The sequence below is a fragment of the Monodon monoceros genome, unplaced genomic scaffold, assembly GCF_005190385.1.
Source record: "Monodon monoceros isolate NGI ecotype Baffin Bay Population unplaced genomic scaffold, NGI_Narwhal_1 Super_Scaffold_1, whole genome shotgun sequence".
In the NCBI taxonomy this organism is placed as follows: Eukaryota; Metazoa; Chordata; class Mammalia; order Artiodactyla; family Monodontidae; genus Monodon; species Monodon monoceros.
In genome coordinates this window covers 80710296-80727077 of record NW_021703765.1, presented here as the reverse complement: position 1 = coordinate 80727077, position 16782 = coordinate 80710296, and the positions used below count along the sequence as shown (strand labels likewise).

The window sequence follows — 16782 nt, the reverse complement described above, 5'->3', positions numbered from 1 at the left end:
ATGGAAGTGGCTGTCCCTCTAGAGCAGGCGGCTCCTGCAGCAAGGCACCTGGAATAGAGAGGGAAGGGGGTCGTCCGTTCCATGATCCCAGCGAGACGCACAGAGAATAGCTTGGCTGGAACACCCCAGGTGTCCCAAGGCCCTGGTGCATCAGTTTGGCCCCTGATCGGGCCCCAAAGGAAGTCCAGCACTTCCCAGTGGGCAAACATCTGTCCAGGCAAAATACCCACCCCGCACATCTGGGGCCATCCCCCAAACAACGACTTTGTCTCTGGGGGCTCCGTGTTACGCTAGAAAGGGGTCCTGGTAGAGGTGGGTGCAGTACCTTGTGGCTTAGAGCCCCTGGAAAGCTAATGGTACCCGCTAGCCTGGCCCCTGGGGATTGGGCCCATTCATTTACCAAATGGAACCCCTTCTCGTTGTCTCTGAGAAGCCATCCAGGTAGTTTTGCCAAGGTGCCAACCCAGCTAGTCTGTGAAGTTGCGTCAAAGGTGATCCAGGCGCAGAGAATTCTCAAACCTCATTTGAGATAATTATATCTTTTCTCAGCCAAGCTCTTTAAAAAAAAAAAAATCAGAGCTGTTCAAAATCAGCTCTGGAGGCTTGGTTGGAGTTTCTTCTTCGTTTTCCTTGCCAGACAAGGAACCGACGAGCACTCACTGTCGGCTCTGACTTACCAGGCGGGTGACGACGCAGGCCGTCTCCTGCCCGGCCCATCCTGGCTGCCTCACCTTCTCTCCTGGGTCTCCCCTGGCTGCCTTCAGGGCACATAGCCTGCAGCTCATGGCAGCTGGGGGAGACGTGCTGGAAGACACCCAAGAGTAATCCCACGGCAGGTTTTGACACTTCCTTCCCCACACCCAGGCCTGCGTTTTCAGCCCTTGAGGCCACCCTGTCTTCCCTACGTGGTTCTCACACGCTGTATCCGTTTGCTAGGGCTGTTGTACCAAAAACTGAGTTGGCTTAAACAACAGAGATAGGGACTTCCCTGGCTGTCCAGTGGTTAGGACTTCACGCTTTCACTGCCGAGGGCCCGGGTTCAATCCCTGGTCAGGGAACTAAGATCCCACAAGCCAAGTGGCATGTCCAAAAAAATACAAAAAACAATAGAGATGTATAGTCTCACAGTTCCTAGAAGCTACAAGTCCAAGATCGAGGTGTTGGCAGGGTCAATTCCTTCTGAGGGCCATGAGAGAGAATCTGCTCCACGCTTCTCTCCGAGCTTCTAGTGGTTTGCTGACAATCTTTGGCCTTTGTTCACTTGTAGAAGCATCACCCCAAACTCTGCCTCCATCTTCACATGGCCTTCTTCCTGTGTGCGTGTCTGTGTCCAAATTTCCCCCTTTTATAAGGACACCAGTTGTATTGGATTAGGGCCGCCCTACTCTGGTATGACCTCACCAAAACTAGTTACATCTATAAGGATTCTATTTCTAAATAAGGTGGCATTCAATAAATAAATAAGGTGACATTCTGAGCTCCTGGGAGTTAGGACTTTTCAAAATATGAATGGGGGGCGTTGGGGGCCATAATTCCACATCAACCATAAGCAAACCCTTCGGCTGACCTGTCTGTGGAGTGTGTTTCTTTTTCATGCCGCCCCTGTTTTTATCTTCTCTGTGTCTATCTGTACTTTTCTAACCAGGATGTTTACAGCCATAATGCCCATGGTAGCAGCCGGACTGATAATAGATGACCCCACACTGCAGCCTGTCCGACGACTTGTGTCCCTCGTAGGCACTGCATTTTTCTGGTTTCCTTTTGAGCTGTGCCTTTGGAATGTCTGCTGCAGCTACTGCTGGGGCTGGCCTGTCTCCTCTGGCCCCTTTAGCTGCATGGCCATCACCTGCGTGTTCCCATTTGAAGTGGGTGTGGAGTGCGATTTCAAACGTGCGGCTCATGACGCTGCATATGCACGAGTGAAGCCTCGGAATTCTCCGCTCTGTCACCAATAATTCTTTCTGTCTTTTCTGTTTCCATTCTAAAACCACCTTGTCCATGATCCAGTAAAGAAGGTCCTTTAAGTGACGGGTCAGTAATCAACGCCCACCATGACCCATCCCTGCGCCCCCCCCAAGTGACACTAACGCTGTGTTTTTGATCTTCACACCCTGGCTTTCTAAACCGCTTTGTTTTGCCAAGCCATAGTCAGCAAGCCATTTGATCTTGTTAAAACAGGAAAAGCAGAGGAGGGGACTTTTGTCTCGATTCTTTCTGTGTCCCCTTGGACAGGAAGTGGCAAGTGGCTTTCCTGCTTGAATCATGTAGACATGACATGTAACAGTGATGAGCGCTACTGTCTTTCTGGCCAGCTAATTGCTTTGATTACCCTATGGAAAGAGCTCACAAATAACCCAGAATGAGAAGAATGCCTTCATTTGCCAGTACACGTATTGGTTGCAGAAAAAAGAGACTTTAGCTTGTAGGGAGAATTTCTCTAGACAAACTTGGCTTGCCCCAGCTTTACAATGAAAGACCACTTTATTCCTGCTAGGAAGTTATTGTAGGATCCAGTAACCACAGAATAGGAAAATCATTTTCACTCAGATGTGATTAAAACTGAACTCCATAGGCCACAGCACTAAAAAACAAAAACAAACCAAAAAACGAATAGGTAAACGGACAGAGGGAACTAAAAATAGTTGATCTGAAGCTTTGACTTCTTCAGGGGTTCCTTCCTATTCCTGCCCCTGGAAAACATAACAGAGCTACTATATTTCTTACCAAGTTCAGAAACCAAAATTCAGGAGTAGGGGAACTTGGTAAAAATAGAAAGAATCTTTAATTAGAGGCGGAGAGTACAGAAGGACAGCTGGCAGCTTAGAGAGGGCTTTGGGGAAACACTCGAAATAGGCCAACTCAGGTCTACTGGCCAGGGTCCTAGTCTCTGTTTAGGTGGAGTTTAAGCTGACTTTGTTTTAAATGGGCCACATTATCAGCTTTTGGCCTGAGATTTCTACTTTCATCTTTTAGGCATCAATCAGATGGTTCACTCAGATTGATCAACGACCAATAGTCACAGCTGTTTTGAAAAGACCTCTTGGTCTACTTTAGCTGTTGCTATCTAGATAGTTACTGTGATAACTTCTAAAGGCTTTCACCTTTAAACTAAATCAGTTTTAATCACCATTAAATCAGTTCTTGTCACTTGTCCGAATTAATATTTCCCAAATTTCATTCACATACTATATTCATAATGTTCATCTAATCAGAGAACCGTGTATGCTATTCCTTAATACATATTTTAATGGCCTCATTTTTCTTAACTACCTGCTTTCACCTCATCCTAAGCTGTAGTAATGTCCATGAGATTTGGGCTTTGATGTGCTACTTACCCAGTTTCCCAATCCACATGAAATAATTACTTGAATTTAAAATATTCATCTCTTTACATCCGAATCGTCTTACGTACCATATGGCTTTCAAGTATTTCTTTCTGTGCATCATTAAGGTAAAGAAACCCATAATGTATGTTTCCAGTAGCTTTTTATTTCCACTGGTCATGAGAAGAAATCCTCAGTAGTGCTTAAGGCGGGAGATACATCACCTATGTGCACACCCTGCTCACACTGTGTCACCTCCAAGGTACTGTGACAATGACACGCAGAATGCCCTGCTGCTTTCTGACCCGCACCCCGAACTTTTTCTTTCACACCTCGAGTTGATTTGCTCCCTCACGTTTGCTGCTGGCATTGCAAAAACTGTGACGTGCATGGCCAAGGGCAGCCTCTTATTTCTTTCTTTCCCTTCTCAAAGGTTTAGCTTCTTCTCCCGAGATAAGAAGCGTCTGGTCAACACGCAGAGAAACGTGCGCATCCACGAGTCCTTTGGCCAGTGGGCCAACTGCCACCGCGACGACGGTTACACGGAACAAGGACAGGAGGCCCTGCAGCACCTGTGACCGTGACCCGCCTCTGTCCTTGGACCTGAACCACCAGCGCCTGCAACAGAACCTGGCCGCCTTGGGTGTCACACCCTCAAACCTGATCCCTCCAACAAACTGTCTGCTTTGAGGGAGCACGTCAAAAAACTGATGCCAAACTCTAAAGAAACGTTTATTTATACCAGGGCTATCACCGTTTCTAATAGATGACTCTGATCCCTTAGGATATATATTTAATAAGACCATGAGCGGAAGCTGACTTTTGCATTAACTTCAGTAACGCAAGCTTCGCCAGATACATCACATGCCACTATAACTGCTGTTTGACTTGCTTTGTATGAAATTATTTGTGTAGAGGTTTTATGATGACATTTGTCATACTTAAATGGGAGGCAGGGAAGTGGTAGGTCTTCATTAGTTACGTTCATGACATTGTCATGGTGGTAGCATAATATATAGGACGCATCGACTAGACAGGCAGGGCTTCCAAAGTCACAGGGTGAGCTGGCCCAGCTTAGGCACAAAGCAAACAGAAAATAGGGAGGACAGTCCTCCTGCCCAGAAACTGGAGACAAGTTTGCAAGAGCCTGTGGTTCTCTATTGCACCTTGTTACTGATAATGCCTAGAGCATGTAGCAATGTTCAAGGCCAGTGCCTTGGAATCTGCTATGAGTTATGCAGTACTAACCAAACAAAGTTGCTAAGGATGAGACATTGCAACATTTCGTGTGGATTCTTTTTTTCTTGGCATCTTGTTTCAGCATTCACTGTGTCAAATACTTAGTACCCTGCGAAAAAGACAAATGTCCCAAAGCGGATTGAGTGTGATGTGCGGAACCCTAGGGGATGCCAGATGGTGGGTAGGGTAGACTTGCCAAAGCAATGGCGGTGGGTGAAAAGATGGCTTGGGGACCAAATGTCTGGCTGACTCATGAGGCTGCAGTGGAGACGGAGAGCCACATGCCCTGTCTGCAACTGGCAAGTTGGGGGGTTACCCAAATAATGTTTTCTCTCCACTCACGGAGCACCCAGAGTGCAAGACTGCGCGCTCACGGATTGAGAGAGGTACCATTTCCTAACAGGGCACTCAAGTACATCTGACTGGGCTGCTTTCTACACATTTCACTATGGTTTGCTAAGAAACCATCAAGTCGGTTTATAGAATCTACATGAACTCCGTTTCCAGATCGCTGAGAAAAATGACCAGACACGATAATGTTGGTTTAGAGCAGTGGTTCTCCAACCTGGCTGCCCATTAGAACTATTAGAGTTTATTCTCAGAGAGTATAAAAGCATGTGTGCTGAGGAATCCCCCTCCCCGCATCACCTTTGGTTGTCTTCCCCCTGGGGTGACCAGTGTTGGTAGTTTCCTGGGTGTCTTTCCTGAAGTAATTTATAAATATACACGCAATCATGTAAAAAGTACAGATATATTTCTGTTCTCTTTCTACATAAATGGCAGCGTGTCATACACATGCTATCCCATACCTTTCTTTCCTTAGAATACCCTGGACATGACTTCACACCGGTATAAAAGACAGTGGGTCCCAACCAGGGGTGATTTTGGCCCCCAGGGATATTTGGCACTCACTGGAGACATTTTTGGTTGTCGCAACTGGGTGGGTGCTACTGCCATCCAGTAGGCCCCAGGGACGCTGCTAAATACCCTACAATGCATAGGACGGCACCCGATACCAAAGAATTTTCCAGCCCCAGATGTCAATAGTGCCAAGACTGAGGAACCCTGGTCGACCATCGAGTGTAATTTGTTCACGTTTGTCCAGGCCCCACTGGTGGACAGGTAGCTTCCAATCTTTCTAAAAGAGCACTGCACACTCACACACGTGCATCAGTCTGCAGAATAAACTAGCAGCAGAATTGCCGGGTCGGAGGGTATCCGCCTTTGCCATGTTGACAACTACAGTCCCTGACAGGGGGGTTCTACTAATTTTTTTTTTTTTTTTTTTTTTTTAGTTACCAGGGTCATTGTAAGACTAAGCCCAAATGTCCAGGGGTGGGGACTGAATGTGCCTATTTTTTCCATCCATCGGTATTCTGGTACTCAGGGTTGATAGCCGCCAGCTTAGACTCTGTAAACACTACGTAAACACTGCTGCCCCTGTCTGTGTTTCTTCTGAAGCTGTCTCACGACTCAGCTTCCCTGATGTGGAGCAGCTTGTTTACCTAATGTTCCTACCAACTCTAGCCCATAACACACGTTGTAAATGAAACATGGGTGAAATCATAAAGGTGTTCCTGCAAGGCGGTCTTCTGAGATTTAGGAGAAGAGTAAAATTCTGCACTGGAAATTTACAAAGGAAAGAGCATATTCTTCTAAAACAGTTCTAACAGCTGACAGCACTTTTAAGATACTGTAGGTCCCCTATGTAACGATGAGATTCATACTCCTGATGCAAAAACCTAGTAATGAATGTGTGAGTCTTGCTACTAAATCAGACATTTACTTTACATGAGACATCCTGAATTTTAAGAACCTGAACTTTCAAAGACACAGCCATGGATAAAAGAAAAAGGTTGAATGTCACTTTCTTGAAAGATCACATGAACAGTATGGCACTTATTCAAAGCTCTCAGAAGTTCAGGTCAATATATCCAGTTTCAAACAAACCAGAGGCTGGATGATCAAGAGAGAAAAGGCAAATCAGTCCATCGGAACTAGCTACTAACCTTTCATTGATTTCATTTTCATTTCACTCTCACTTCTTTTGAACTTTCTCTTTTCCAAGGGCTGGAGGATTGCCACAGACCATAGCCCCAAAGCCCTGCAACTCTGGGTTTTCATTTTAAATGCCAGCCACCCCGCCAAAAAGAGAAAAGGAAAAAAGGTAGTCAGCATTTGGCTCGAGAATGGAGTTATATTTGTTCAAGAGAAGCTGGTTGCTGACCCAGATCACTGCTAAGACTGGCTTTTGGTACTAAGTCTCTGGACATTCTCCTTGGATTCATTTTTCTAACCCATTTTTATTTCACTGCAGCAAACCCTGCACTATGGACATAAAGGTGGAAAACACACAACTTAGATTCTGACCAGATTTGGGTTCCCAGGAGTCACAGATCAATGCAAATGGTTTTCAGTCATCACCTCTTTCTGCCAAGCCCTCAAAATGGCCATTTCCAATAGATGGGAGAAAAAGCAAATTCCGTACTGCCAAATTAAATGAGTCGTGGCTCCTTACATAGGTCTTTCTGTACAGATGCTGGTGACTGCAAAATTGTTTCTCAAGCTTATCAAATAATGGGTCCTTACAACTATAAGAGGAAGGGAGTTCCCCGGTGGTCCAATGGTTAGGACTCTGCACTTTCACTACTGAGGGCGTGGGTTCAATCCCTGGTCAGGGAAGTAAGATCCCGCAAACCGCCCATGAGCCCCAAAAAACAAAAAAACTATAAGATGAAGAAGAGAAAATTCAAAGTAGCGTGTTCATCTTGAACCTGCATTCCAGAGTCGAAAGAAAACGTACCCAACCCCACCATCATTAGTAAGAAAACGTACCCAACCCCATCATCATTAGTAAGTTTTTTCTGTTTTGTTTTTGTTTTCATCAGTAAGTTTTATTCAACCACCGGACTTGGATTCTGTATACAAGCAGTGCAGGTCTCCCTGCACTTTTACTGGTCGGGTACCTTCGTTTGGGTTTGGCAGGGGATGGAGTCTACTTACTTCTGTCCCTCTTCTCCCTCCCCTTGATCCTGTCATCTCTGAAGTCCCTCTCTCTGTCCCAGTCACCTTCTGGCCACACCCTAGTTGATTCTTTTTCCTGCCACCTCTTCTCCCGGCCCCTGTCATGGTCCCGATCCCTCGTCCTGGAGTCCCAGTGTCTTTCTCGGGATCGAGATCGCTCCCTTCTCTCCCTCTTTCCCTCTCGAAACTGGTCGCTTTTAACAACTGGCAGATTAATGGGTTTTCGGAAAGGCCGATCCCGCCCCCCAAATCTCAGCTGCCCGGATTCCTTTTTCCCCCCTAGGCCTCCTCCAAGTCGCCGAGGAATCCACCCTTTGAGAGTCCTTTCCAGTTCATAGTCCACAAATATCTCGTGTTGGTCAATAACCAGGCCATCGGCGTCCCGGTAAGCTTTGAGCAGAGAACGCTCCTCTTTGTATTCGATGAAGGCGTAGCCCTTCGAAAAGCCCGTGACCAAGTCCCTCACCAGCCGAAGCCGCCGGATGTCCCCATAGCGGGAAAATACTTCCTTTAACTTCTCCTCTTTGGTCTGCAGGTTTAGTCTCGCCACAAACAGGGTGAGGAGGGGGTCTCCTGTGACACCTTTGTTGGGGGCATATCGTGCCAGCATCGCCCTCCAGACAGCTCGATCATGTGGGTCCTCGTCGGTGCCATCAATGCTGCCAGCTTTAAGCGGGTCATACTCCTTGGCGATGGGCATCCAATCGTTCATGTTCTAAAGAGAAGCATGGCAAGCGTTTATGTAGCATCTACTGTGAGCTACGTATTCAATCCTTCCAACAACCCCATGAAGTAGATACTGCTTTTCACCCCTTCTTCCAACAGGGAAGGAAGAGGATTTTTCAGACGCTGTGGCCTCGCAGCTAGAAAGCAGGGGAGACAGTATCAGAGCCAGGCAGTGGGGCTCCAGAATGCTCGCACTCACTCCTCCACCAACCCTCCCCGGAAGAAGCAGAGGGCAACGTGCCTGAGTTTGATGCATACGTGTATCATCCAGCTTAGCCACGGTAGGCCACACACAAACTGTTATAACGTGGCAACACGGATCAAAATCCAGAATCAAAACCCAGGCTCACCTTTCAGAGACTTTAAAATGGTCATAGGGAAACCAGCCTGGGAACTTCTGTGGAAAAGGGCATCTTAAAAAACTCTTTATGGGACTTCCCTGGTGGTCCAGTGGTTAGGCCTCGGCGCTTTCACTGCTGGGGCCCGGGTTCAATCCCTGGTTGGGGAACTAGGATCCCGCAAGCCACACGGCTCGGCCAAATGTATATATATAAATAATAATAATAACATTAATAAAAATTAAAAACTCTTTACTACCAAGAGTTTCAAACACATACCAGTGTAGACAATGGCATAACCTTCCATGAATTTCTCACCCGGCTCCAACCATGACCAACACCTGGCCTGTCTTATTTCATCTGTGCTCCCCACATTCCTGCTCCCAGATTTTTTTTTTTAATTTTTAAATATTTATTTATTTATTTATTTAGACTGCACTGGGTCTTTAGTTACGGCACGCAGGATCTTCGTTTCGTTATGCAGGATCCTTAGTTGAGGCATGCGGGACTTCTTAGTTGCGGCATGTGGGATCTAGTTCCCCGACCAGGGATCGAACCCGGGCCCCCTGCATTGGGAGTGCGGTGTCTTACCCACTGGACCACCAGGGGAGTCCCTCCCAGATTATTCTGATAAGGACTTTTTAAAAAAACAAAACTACATGGGAAAATGGTGCTCTGAATGCAGCCTTTTGCATCTGTCAGTAAACAGGGAGCAAAGCCAAAATGACAGTGACCCAGCCGCAGGCTCCTTAGTTCAAAAGGAAGATGGGGGACTTCCCTGGTGGCACAGTGGTTAGGAATCCACCTGCCAATGCAGGCGACACAGGTTCGATCCCTGGTCCAGGAAGATCCCACATACTACGGGGCGGCCAAGCCCGCATGCCATAACACTGAGCCCACGCACTCTAGGGCCTGCGTGCTGCAACTACTGAGCCCGTGTGCTGCAACTACTGAAGCCTGCGTGCCTAGAGCCTGTGCTCCACAACAAGAGAAGCCACTGCAATGAGAGGCCCACACACTACAACGAAGAGTGGCCCCCACTCGCCGCAACTAGAGAAAGCACGTGTGCAGCAACGAAGGCCCAACGCAGCCAAAAAATATATATAAATAAGTAAAAAGAAACTTTATTTAAAAAAAAAAGGAAGATGGGATTTCTTCCCACTTCCCTAGCTCATAATCCATTTATGCTTTGGAGCTTGAGAACTGATTGCAGTGGTAATTTTAGTTCAGCAAGCACACTGCCACTGTCATTCATTCCGATAGAAGATCTTTCTATGTTTGTTTGAAAGAGGGTGGGTAAGTTTAAGTCTGACACATGATAATTGATTCATGTGAATTTGCTGGAATAATTCGGTGCTTGCCAACATTTCAGACCCTGCTGGTAATCATGTGACTACCTCTGTAAAGCTTTAGAGCCAAGGCTGAAATATGTTCCTTAAAAACCACGGCTCTGTCAAATATATCTGGTGATCTTCATTCCTAACAGCATCTTTCCATGATATTTATTAAAATGGTATCTATAGTTTTCCCGCCCTCTCTCAAATTTTCCTCAAGGATCTTTTTTGGTTTTGCTCTTCAGTTTATAGATTATGTAGGGGGAGTGATCACAGTGGAATTTCTTTTCCCAGTAAAAAAGTAAAACACCTACAGAATAAAACCCGAAGTCAATGAACTCAAGAATTCTGACTCTCACTTAGCCTCTCCCCATATTCCATTGCAGAACCTATTCTCCCCAGGACTGCTCCTCATTCCTTGAACGTGCCCTAATCCCCTGGCTCTGTGTCTTTCCTGGTGCAATTTCCTCTGCTGGGAATATTCCCTTCCTTTCCACCTCCCACATCTCCACCTGTGGAAATTCTACTGGTCCTTCAAGTCCAGCTTCCAGCCTCTTCCCCATGAAGCAAATCCGTTGGTCCCACAGCTCATGGTACCTCTTCTGTCATACTGATCACGTTTTGCCCAACACATAATAAACACTCTTCACGATAAACACTCTTCAACCCAGTGTCTCCAGATCCTAGGACACTCCCTGATAAATGCTGGGGAACTGAACCAACTCCAAACAAAATTCACTGAACTTATTTTGGTCCAAATCAGACAAAAAGGACCACTTCATTGAAAACTGAAACGCAGGGACTTCCCTGGTGGCACAGTGGTTAAGAATCCGCCTGCCAATGCAGGGGACACGGGTTTGATCCCTGGTCCAGGAAGATCCCACATGCCGCGGAGCAACTAAGCCCGTGCGCCACAACTACGGAGCCTGCGCTCTAGAGACCACGAGTCACAACTACTGAGCCCACATACCACAACTACTGAAGCCCGTGCGCCTAGAGCCCGTGCTCCGCAACAAGAGAAGCCACCACAATGAGAAGCCCGTGCACCGGAGCAATGAAGAGCAGCCCCCGCTCGCCGCAACTAGAGAAAGCCTGCACGCAGCAACGAGGACCCAATGCAGCCAAAAAATTAATTAATTATTTTTAAAAAGAAAGAAAGAAAATTGAGAGGCAGGACATTACACCATCTGCCACCAAATTGTAAAAGGAGGACATATATGCGTCTCATCATTCACAAGCAACTTTGGAGAAGACACCTCTCTGGTATCCTTATCAGTAAAAGGATGATAAACAACTAGAACAAGGGAAGGAGCATGAGAAGAGTGAGACGCTTTTGGTCCTGTCTGGGCTCTGCCTCTAACTCACTTTGTGTCTTTTGTCTATTATGGCTGTAATTTCTCCACATGGGGGAATAAAAGAGAGAGAGATCACTGTGTTGTTTGGATCTCTGCTCTGGTATTCTCTAAATGGCCCTAAAATTCTTAAGATTCTAATCTTACTATTGCAAGGTTGCAGGAAAAACAAACAAACAAAAAAGAGACCATAGTATAGTTAACCTGTACTGAACACTTAGGAGGTGCCAGGCACTGTGCTAAGCACTTAACTCCCCTCCCCTCTCAACAACACCGGGACACACCCACTTCTATTATTGCCATTTCAGATGCCAAAGGTGAGATGCAAAAAGATTGTCTTTTGGCCCAAATCACAGAAGTAGCCCAGAGGGGGAGTTAGAACCAAGGGCTTTTATTGACTCCAGAGCTTGAGCTCTTAACTCTTCCTTAGATAGCTGTCATAAAATATAAAGCTTGAGATGGGGATAGGAAAAAGCAGGCCACGTCTGGGTGTCTGAGGCTGAGAACCCCCTCGCAGCCAAGTGGGAAAGGAACCCGTCCCCATTCCACAGGAAAAGGTCACAAAGATCCACCAAATAAAGCTGACATTGCTGTACACAGTCAGAGCTCCTGTTCAAAGCTTTAAGGGTTCCTCAAATTAAACTCTGGAAAAAAATTACAAAGGGATAAAAGATGAGTTTCCGGTTTTCTCCCTCACCTGCATGCTCCTATCAGTACTAAATACCAAGAGAAGAGCGGGCTTCACAGCTTCTCGTTAATCTTTCTAGGTGTATTTCCTCCGTTGCAACATTGCATCGAGATTTTCTACCACCATCTCTCTGGATGTTTAGATTCCCGTCATTACTTCATAAACGGAGATGGGATGTGAGAGATGAATCGTCGGGGGTGGAGGTGAGTGGGGCAATGAACTATTAAAGACAGAAGTGTGGAAAGTGAAAAAGCACTGGATTGGGAGTCAGAACACCCAGGTGTGAGACCTAATGTTAGCTTCGGCAAAATTTAAATCACCTGTTAAATGCTGCTAAGTGCCTCCACCGCGTTTTTTGTGAAGATGAGAGAAGGTAGTGTCTTTGAAAGCGCTTTCTAATTATAAATTATTATACAAATAAAAGCTATTCTTGGGCTTCCCTGGTGGCGCAGTGGTTGAGAGTCCGCCTGCCGATGCAGGGGACGCGGGTTCGTGCCCCGGTCCGGGAAGATCCCGCGTGCCGCGGAGCGGCTGGGCCCGTGAGCCATGGCCGCTGAGCCTGCGCGTCCGGAGCCTGTGCTCCGCAACGGGAGAGGCCACAGCAGTGAGAGGCCCGCGTACCGCAAAAAAAAAAAAAAAATCTATTCTTAAGCAAACAAACAAAGCACTCGTCCCTGCAGCACTGAGTCTGCAGAACAGAACAACCGGCGCTTCCCACCAGGTGGGAAGCAAACTGAAGGCTGGCGCCCGGAGCCGTCCGAGCACGCGCAGTGAGGCCGTGGACGCTAACGCGGAAGTCTCCGTGAAAAAGTCTATACTTCCGATCCGCCCCCCGCCCCGCAGCGCCTCCGCCTCGGCCGCCGTCCCTCAGGGATGCCTTCCCCTGCCCGTCACCATCTGAGGGGGCACAGGACGGAAGGGGTCATCCTACCAACCCAGCTGTCGCCCCCGCTCCCGGCAACACAACCCCAAAAGGTCCCCCTTTGCCCGCTTTCAACATGGCGGCCCACGCACGCGCCGACATACCGTCCAGGCCGAATTCCCTCGTCCTTCTCGCCAGGGTGGGCCCTACTCCCACCAAACCGCTCCCGCTCACCTCAGGAAGGCTCGGGCTTTCTTTCCCACGGGGCCTGGTGCCGAGCTCGAAGCGACGGAAGATTCTTCCTCCTTGACTGACAGGACCTTTACATCGGAAGTAGCAGATTCGTCACGGGCCCTGTTTCCGTTTTTGCTTTTATTTTAAGAAGTTTAATTACATGCCTTGAGCATCGACTGCACATCGTCTCCGACGAGAATGAACTTTCTGTTTCTGTAAAATTTTTCACGAAGACACAAACTGCTAAATTGAACAAAAGTTGAAAGACGATCGAATGTGCAGCTAGTTGTCTGGGAGCCGCGGGATTTCTCTCCGTAGCAAAGAGGTGTTTCAGCGCGATGCGAGTTTTGGTTCTTAGGCTCGCTTTGAGAATTTGATTAATATTGTGGGGTTTTTTTACTCAGAAAATGCGTATGCCGGTTCACAAGGAAACTTTGTACGTATGTTTTGCCAGAGTTTTTCTAACCCGTAAATTTAACACGTTCGCTTTCCACAGAAGCAAAACAGTTCTTCACAGTTTGGAGAGTTTACTTAAGAATCGCGTGGAAGCTGGTTTAAATGCCGTTTCCTGGGCCCCGCAGGGAATCAGTGAATTCAGAACCGCCGAATGAACCTCAAACTGACTCTTTGAGGACCCCTGCCTTTAGAGTCACGGTTAAGAAGCCCAGATTTAAAACCTAAGCGTGGGAGGGAGAGGGGAGAACCGTGTGGTCAGTGAATCTGTGTAGAACGGGTAGATGTATGCATTCAGATTATGCTGTGTTTCTTTTTTGTTAGGTCAAAATATTCGGGTAGATTACGACTTGTGGTACAACTTGAAATGTCTTGAGACAGTTGTGCTTTTCATGATGAGTCTCGTGATTTCTTCAGCCACTCATTTTCTGATTAATTCTTACAAGTGGGTCATTTCTGTGAACAGCTGATCTCATTTTGATTCCAGTCCTATTCTTAGAAGGTAAGCCAATGACCAGCTACTAAGGATGTACTACTGCTACCTAGTTTTTATCACATCTTTATTATGTAGGTGAAGCATAGGTTCTGAATATCTATAGCTTTCTTTAAAGTACGTCCTCTTGAAATATATTAATAAAATGTATTGAGTAAAAAAGTGAGCAATATCTATAGTTTAAAATTTCATATTTAGGACTTCCCTGGTGGCGCAGTGGTTAAGAATCCCCCTGCCAATGCAGGGGACACTGGTTCGATCCCTGGTCCAGGAAGATCCCACATGCCGCAGAGCAACTAAGCCCGTGCGCCACAACTACGGAGCCTGCGCTCTAGAGCCCGCGAGTCACAATTACTGAGCCCGTGTGCCACAACCACTGAAGCCTGGGCGCCTAGAGCCCGTGCTCCGCAACAAGAGACGCCACTGTTTGAAGCCCGCGCACCGCAACTAAGAGTAGCCCCCCTCACGGCAACTAGAGAAAGCCCGCGCTCAACAACGAAGACCCAGTGCAGCCAAAAATAAATAAACATATTTTTAAATTAATTAATTAATTAAATTTAAAAAAGAAATATTGTGGTCCCAGTATCTCGCCTCTGCTGGCTTATCAACGGAAGGCTTCTGGGAAAAGTGCATCCACAGCATGAATGCTGCTGCAGACTCTGAAGGTGCTGCAGACATCTTTTAATATGCTTGGTGGCCTCTTGAAAGGTCATCTGAAAGGCATCTCCACGGCTGCCACATCTATATAATTAAAGTTTAATTATATACAGAATTACTTACATAACAAAATACTTTATAAACCAAGCAGAAGATCTGAAGGGCAACGTGAGCAACCCTACTAGAGATTTCTATAGAAGTTTCATATTAATACAATCTTTTTTCCCTTTTTCCGGTTTTATTGACATACAGCACTATATAAGTTTAAGGTGACTTACATACATCATGATATGATTACCACAGTAAGTTTAGTGAGCACCTGTCATCTCGTAAGGATACAAAATAAAAGAAATAGAAAAAAAAATTCTTTTTCCCATACAGCAGTGTTAAAAAGATATTTATCATATCATACATTACATCCCTAGTACTAATTTATAACTGGAAATAAGTACCTTTTGACTGCTTCTGTCCAATTCCCCCACCCCCAGGCCTCACCTCTGGGAACCACAAATCTGATCTCTTTTTCTATGTGTTTGTGTGTTTGTTTGTTTTGAAGTATAACTGACCTACAACACTATGTTAGCTCCTGGTGCACAAAATTATGATTTGATATTTCTGTAGATTTCAAACTGATCACCACCACACTAATACCATCTTAAAACAAACATTTAAACAAACAAACAAACAAACAGTTAGCATCACCTGCCAGACACTGGGCTAAGCTCACTTCACTCTCTCAACAACCCATTGCAGAGTGTATTGTAACCTTCCTGGGTGGAACAGAGCTGGCCTGGAGAGTAGGGTGGAGGACATCAGTCCCTTGGCTGTAGTTTCCTTTAATGCTTCCTTCACCCACCTACACCACCTCCCCACACACACACCCCACCCTCCCACTCATCACCCTGAATAAACATTTCACCTAAGTTTAAAAAAAAAAGTGTGCTGTTATGCAAACACCGACTGAAAACAAGTGCTCTGGGCACCACCCTTCCTGCAACCAAATTCTTTTCTAAAGACTTTCAGCTCCGAGAGCTGAAGTCACCGACCCAGGATTGCAGGCATTTAAGCCAAAAGAGAACAGGAAGAAAGGCATGCTGAATGTACCACTCAGGAAATTAATGGTGCCACCAGTATTCAGAAGAGCACGAGACCTACTCTGCTTGATGTACCAAAATAGGACCACCAGATATTTGCTAATGGAACTTTCCTATGGGTGGAATTAACCCCCAAACACTTATGGTTCCATTTTTATGAAGCATGATCCACCCACTACTTTTGTTTCCCACGTCATGTTTTCCTTTGCTTAACAGTGAGTTGGGCGATACCTTACTTTATGCTCCTTTTTTTTTTTTTTTTTTTTTTTTTTTTGCGGTACCTGGGCCTCTCACTGCTGTGGACTCTCCCGTTGTGGAGCACAGGCTCCGGACGCGGAGGCTCAACGGCCATGGCTCACGGGCCCAGCCTCTCCGCGGCATGTGGGATCTTCCCGGACCGGGGCACAAACCCATGTCCCCTGCATTGGCAGGCGGACTCTCAACCACTGCGCCACCAGGGAAGCCCCACTTGGACTTTTTAAAAAGCTTTGTTGTAGACATATTCTATGTGTGTTACTGATCCAGCCTTTCATAGCTTGTACCCAAATAATCATATGAACTTGGGAAGTTTCTCATACTTCATATTCTGGAGATAAAGTAGTTTATAATAGGCATAGTAATAATAATAGCCAACATGTATTGAGCACTTACCGTGTGCCAGATGCTGTTCTAAAGCACTTCACGACAATCTTATAAAGTGGCTTCTATCCTTACCCCCATTTGATAGCTGGGAAGACTGAGCCCCAGAGAAGTAATTTCCTTGCCTAAGATCACCCAGCTTGCAAGTGACAGAGCCAATCAAGATTTGAACTGTTGTGGTCTGGTCTAGAATCCACCTTGAACACTGTGGTAGCACTCATACTTTTTCAAATTTCAGGGTGCACGTGCATCAGAATTACCTAGAGAGCTTGTTAAAACACAGATTGGGGCTTCCCTGGTGGCGCAGTGGTTGAGAGTCCGCCTGC

The 16782-nt window shown here is 46.4% G+C and overlaps 2 protein-coding genes across 4 annotated transcripts in view; one reads left to right on the top strand and one right to left on the bottom strand.

Annotated features, from left to right (window-relative positions):
• The window catches only part of RILPL1 (Rab interacting lysosomal protein like 1), a 46081-nt gene extending 39873 nt beyond the window's left edge, over positions 1-6208 (top strand). Inside the window, exon 7 of one of the 2 annotated variants that reach the window (XM_029226697.1) lies at positions 1646-6208. In XM_029226697.1, coding sequence (XP_029082530.1) covers positions 1646-1955 — 310 coding nt within the window. In that variant the 3' untranslated portion in view covers positions 1956-6208. The remainder of the gene's footprint in view (positions 1-1645) is intronic. The other variant, XM_029226692.1, reaches the window with a different exon arrangement.
• Positions 6209-6977: 769 nt separating this feature from the next.
• SNRNP35 (small nuclear ribonucleoprotein U11/U12 subunit 35) lies at positions 6978-13200 on the bottom strand. Of its 2 annotated transcripts, none has more exons than XM_029227795.1 (2): positions 13051-13195; positions 6978-8301 (listed from the first exon to the last, which is right to left on the bottom strand). In XM_029227795.1, the coding sequence occupies exon 2, from the start codon at positions 8296-8298 to the stop codon at positions 7558-7560; it is 741 nt and encodes a 246-aa protein (XP_029083628.1). In that variant the 5' UTR covers positions 8299-8301; positions 13051-13195; the 3' UTR covers positions 6978-7557. The 2 variants fall into 2 exon arrangements, with proteins under 2 accessions (XP_029083628.1, XP_029083620.1); XM_029227787.1 differs by having other exon boundaries at positions 7439-8301; positions 13121-13200.
• Positions 13201-16782: the final 3582 nt, after the last annotated feature.

Excerpts from the sequence above, each read along its gene's own strand:
- SNRNP35 (XM_029227787.1), bottom strand. The coding sequence starts at position 8,298 with ATGAACGATTGGATGCCCATCGCCAAGGAGTATGACCCGCTTAAAGCT.